The 5,736-nt window shown below is 21.3% G+C and overlaps 1 protein-coding gene across 1 annotated transcript; it reads left to right on the forward strand.

Annotated features, from left to right (window-relative positions):
• Positions 1-1,895: 1,895 nt before the first annotated feature.
• Phum_PHUM365550 (1-acylglycerol-3-phosphate acyltransferase, putative) lies at positions 1,896-4,165 on the forward strand (the record flags this gene model as incomplete). The annotated part of the gene is made up of 7 exons (XM_002428088.1): positions 1,896-2,087; positions 2,186-2,390; positions 2,517-2,629; positions 2,716-2,866; positions 3,383-3,500; positions 3,577-3,990; positions 4,084-4,165. The coding sequence occupies 7 exons, from the start codon at positions 1,896-1,898 to the stop codon at positions 4,163-4,165; spliced, it is 1,275 nt and encodes a 424-aa protein (XP_002428133.1).
• Positions 4,166-5,736: the final 1,571 nt, after the last annotated feature.

Raw genomic sequence — 5,736 nt, forward strand, 5'->3', positions numbered from 1 at the left:
TATTTAATTTATAATAATGAATAATTTTTTTTTTAAAAGTGTTATGGTGGTTATGTAAAAATATTGTGTGTGTAGAAACTTTTTAACTATTTTTTTTTTTATTATTGATTTGATTTTTTTTTTTTTTTACGTAATAAACAATAATCTATTTATGTTCCTGAATAATTGAAATGAATTTTAAAAAAAATTTTTTTCATTATTCGTTATTTCGAACGTTAATTTAAAAAACGTCCATTTTAATACCGCTTATGTAAAATCTTTTTTTTTTTAGGGCCCCCCAAAAATTAATTTTTTATGTCTTTCATTTGCCAAAAGGAGGGATTTTTTGTTTACGTTAACGGTAGCGTACTCTAACGGAAAATTTATTAACTATATAAAATTCAGTTTTCTATTTTTTTTTGAATTTTGAAAACGTAACGGTTTTATTTTTCGAATTCGAAATTAAGTAATTCATTTTCGACCGGGAAAAAAAAACATATTTTTAATTATTAAACGCGATAAAGATTAAAAAATATAATAAATAAATAAAGTAAGTTATTTTATTTAATTAACAAATTAGTTTTTAATAATAAAAACAAAAAAAAAATTTTTGCTCAAAATAAAATTCGTTAAAAATTCGAAAAAAAAAAAAATCATTATTATTAAAACTATTTCAATAATAATTGTAATAAATCAAATAGTTACTATTATATTAATAGATTGTAAGTGAAAATAATAATAATAATAATTTAAAAAAAAAAAAAAACGATTTTTCATTTAAACCAATTACAAGAATACGTATAAACTCATTTTAAACGAAACCGTATAAATATTAAATGGATTTATTAACGACAAATAATTAAAATTAAATTAAATATTAAAAATGAGAGCAAACAAATTGAGGACAAAATCCCTAACGATGCGCAGAAAAGAAAAAAAAAAAATTCTAGAAAAATATTTAACGAGAGGGATGAGACGTTTAAAATAAAACGAAGGGTTGCATTCATGGACCAAAGATGCTGCTCTATCGATCTGTTTCCCTAATATCGTTTATACATTCTCAGTTTCGAATCGTTTTTTAGTTTTATTTTATTTATTATAAACCGGCGGTTTAAAAGTTTTTTTTTTTTTTTTTTTTTTTTTAAATATTTAAAAAAGTAAAATTTAATTTAAAAAGTGTTAAAGAATTATTTTTTTCTGACAAATTTACAAGTTCAAAAAAAAAAAAAAACAAAAAAACAAAATGTCTGACGACGAAAAAGAGATTGAAAATTAAAAATAACGAAAACGATCGTATCTTAAAAATGCAAGTAAGTACATTAACAAAAAAAAAAAATTCTATTCATCAACTTATTTATTATTATTATTATTATTATTTAAATAAATGTTTTTTTTTTTTCGTTTCATCACAAGAAACGCGTTAAAATTATTATTATTATTATTTTTTGTTTATTTACGTCTCGTAAACTATTTGTTTAAAAAAAAAATAATAATAAACATTTATGGGATAAAAAAAAAAAGTTATTTTTAAACTTTTTCTTAATATTTAACACAAGTTCGAGTAAAAAAAAAAAAAATTTTTTTTTTTTCGTCTATTTTTAATTTTATTTACCTTTGCCAGTGAGATTATTAATTTTTTAAAGTAAAAAAAAAAAAAAAAAATGGCGGCCGTTTAATTTTAAATATAATAATAAAGAAAATTATCAATAATCAATATTTTTTCTGTTTCAGAAAAGAATAATAAATTTCAATAATAATAATACTAATTGAGTGAGAGAGAAGAAAAAAAAGAATGAAACTTGATAATAAATTATTATTGTTATTAATCAATCGAAAATGTAATAATAATAATAATAACAACAACAACCACCATGTTGTACCGACAAAAAACAAAAAAGGCGCTTAATAATTTCAAAATGGTGAAAAAAATAAAAATAAACATGAAAGATAGAATTATCGGTTTATTATTTGTTATCATTTGGTACGTGAGCGTTTTAGCCGGATTTTTTACATTGATTTGCCCTATACTACCATTGGCAATTATATCACCTAAAAAATATAGAAAATTAAGCGATAAAGTTTTCGGCATGTGGGAACCATTTACCGCAGTGAGTAATTTATTTTCTCTTCCCCTACCCCCCTCCCCCCCACCCGTCAAATTCACATTTATGTAATTTTGAAGAAAGAAATTTTTCTTTTTTTTTAGGCCATGTTGGAAATATTTTTCGGTACTCGTATTTATTTAACCGGTGATAAAATAAATCCGTACGAAAGTTCAGTATTAATTATGAATCACAGAACAAGAGTCGATTGGGGTTTCTTATGGTTGGCTTTATTTCATTGTTGCCAACCTAACGCTCATAACGTTAAATACGTATTAAAATCATCTCTCATGCATTTACCTGGACCGGGTAATTTATTTATTACTAAACACCCTTGCAATACTAATAATAATAATAATCGTATTTATTTTTACGAGCAAAAAAAAATTACGTGTGACGTCATTATATATGTTATTATTATTATTATTATTTTAGGTTGGGTTATGCAAACTTGTTCGTTTATATTCGTACATAGAAATTGGTCGAGAGATAAATTTTTAATAAATCAAATGATTAATTATTTAAATAATTCGGATCAATTATATCAGGTTGGAGAATTTAATAAATTATTTATAATAATAATAATAATAATAATACTAGGGTTTTATTAAATGTGAAAAGTTTTTTTTTTAAGGTACTTATATTTCCCGAAGGAACGGATTTAACAGAAGATACAATAAGAAAAAGTCATAAATACGCAGATGAAAAAAATTATGAAAGATATTATAAAGTTTTACATCCTAAAACAAGCGGATTTGCTTTTATCGTACAAAAAATGAAAACAGGTAAAACCGAAAAAAAAAAAAAACAATAATAATAATAATGATAATGATAATGATAATTAATAGAAATTATTATAAAAAACCGTGTAATATGTAATATAATTTTTTTTTTGTGTTACGTAAAAAATTATATGTCTCGGCCGCCATAAAATTTTTTTAATATAAGAGGAATAACATAAAATAAATTTATGTTAAAAAAAAATAATAATAATAATTTTTTCATTCAATTCAAAAAAAAAAAAAAAAAATTAATAAATGAATGAATATTATAAACGCCTCTATAAAATAATATAATTTATATTTATAAAAAAAAATTAAAACAATTTGTAAAAAATCTCATCGTCCTAACTACAAAAAAAAAAAAAAATTTATTTAATTATTACGTAATTATTTTATTACATAATAATAAAATGGTTCAAGAATCATGCCTTAGGATATTTTTTGAAAAAAGAAGGAGGATTAAGCCAGTTTGATAAGAATTACGTAAATAATGATAAAAAAACATTTAAACGTTTTCAGGGGGTCAGTTAAAAGCAATTTATGACATCACAATCGGGTATCCAAAAACTATACCTATATCAGAAAGGGATCTTATAAAAGGAAAGTTTCCGGAAGAAGTACATTTGCACGTGAAAAGGTAGGTATTTTATATAATACCATAACGAGTGTTACGATTATAAAATTTTTTTAAAATTTTTTTTATTATTATTTAGATACAGTTCAAGAATACTACCTCACCAAGAAAAAGATTTAAAAAAATGGTTGAGGAGTATATGGAAAGGAAAAGAAATGTTATTACAAAATTTTTACACCGTCAAACATTTTCCAACGGAAAAATTAAAAGAGGATAGTTATGAAAATATAAATTTTCAAATAAAAATTAACGGTGAAACGTCACACGAAAAATCATCCCACGAATTTGAATTGAATTCATTACAATACACGTCATCAAATGAAAAATCAATAATAAATGAAAATGCTGATGCTGATGATGATGATGATGATGATGAGGATGAGGATAATAATAAAATGAAAAATTCTCATAATTGGAATAACCCATATAAAACTCCCAACTATAGACCGAGTCATTTATTAAGCATTGTTTTAGGGTTTTGGATGATATTAACGTTTTTTACCATATATGGATTATTATTTAATTTCTACGTTCAAATTTGGATATTAGTACATTCATTACTTTTTTTTATTTTACCATTTGTTAGTAATGGATTTCATCAAATGGTTGCTTCTATTTATTTTACAAGATATAAAAAAAAACCTCAAGTTATCAAAAAGTTGGAATAAATCTCATTATAAACATTACAAAACTAATAAGCATTTAAAATAATAATAATAATGATAATAATAAAAATGAAGCACATGTGAATGAAATGAATATATAAATAATTGTTAAGTAAGACTGCTGATTAGTTAAATGAAAAAAAAAATATATACATAATCTAATTAATCGTTACTAATAATAGTTAGTAATAAGCACATAATTTAAAGTTTGATTTTAGTTTTTTTTTTTTTTCTTAAATAAGCTTCATTTGAAGTAACTAACAATAATAATGATAATTACATTAGAGTTATTTATATTTAAGTATCATGAATTTATTTATAATTAATTTAAATAAAAGCTTCTTCGCTTTTTATTAAACCAGTACCAGAAGAAAAAAAAAATACTCAAAATATTTTTATCTATATAATCTAGTCATTTGAATTCACTAGTCATCTCTTATTAATTTAGTAATAATTTAGTAATATGATGAAACTAACTATGTAATAATTTAGTAGTCTACGATTGAAAAACCATTTTGAATAAATTGTATTCGATACAAACTAAAGTTTAAAAAAAATGTGAAATAATTACTCACATGTCTTCTTTAATTTAGTATTTCAATTGATTTAAATGTATTTAATAATTTAGTTTTGAATAGTTAGTTTTTTTGTCGGATTTGTTTTTGTAATAAACTAATAATCATAAAATAGACAAAAATGTATTATAAGTTTAGTCGAAGAAACTAAATGCAAAAAAAAAAAAATTCTTAGCTTATAGAGTTACTATTAAGACTATTATAAAATGACTGTATAGTGTATTCAATTAAATAAAAGTAAATTAAATTTTTTTAGCTATAACATGTAATTATTATTAGACTCTTTAGAAGTTAATAAAAAAAAAAATTATTCTTTATTTTTTTAAATTTTATTTTAAATAATTAATTAATAATGATGATAAACTGTGAATTCTTGTGCCAAAATAATTTAATAATGATAATGTTAATAATAAGATTATGTAAGTCATGTAAGTCATTTTAGTTTATAATGTGAAAATAATAAATTAAATAATTAGTAATTATAGAGTAGTAATAAGTTAATAATTGAACGTTTAATAAAATAAAACGTTATGTAATGTGAATTAGTTTTTATGTTAAAATTTAAATTAATTAATATAGATTTTTATTTGGGATTATTCAAGTTTGGTGAATAACTAATTATGACAATAAAATTTAAAAAAACTTACCTTTGCCGATGTTTTTTCATCACTAAACACTTAATTAACACCATTTGTTTTTAAATTGTAAAACTTTTAAATAAATTATATTAAAAAATTTAATTTTTCACTAACACTCTACCTGTTAACTTTCCAGACCGCAAAATATGGCGAATGCGCGCGATATTTTTTCAGGGCCTTCTTTTAACAAATTATTGCACATTATCTTAATTAACCGCCATTTTTCAAAAAATACAAAAAAAGTTGTTATAAAAATTTTGAAAAAAATAAAAAAATTATATAACTATCTATTAATTTTTAACGTAAATTAATAATATTTAAAATTTTGTTTAAAATACTTATAAAAAATTTATTATTCATT

This window comes from Pediculus humanus, genomic scaffold (genome assembly GCF_000006295.1).
Source record: "Pediculus humanus corporis 1103172107790 genomic scaffold, whole genome shotgun sequence".
Lineage (NCBI taxonomy): Eukaryota > Metazoa > Arthropoda > Insecta > Psocodea > Pediculidae > Pediculus > Pediculus humanus.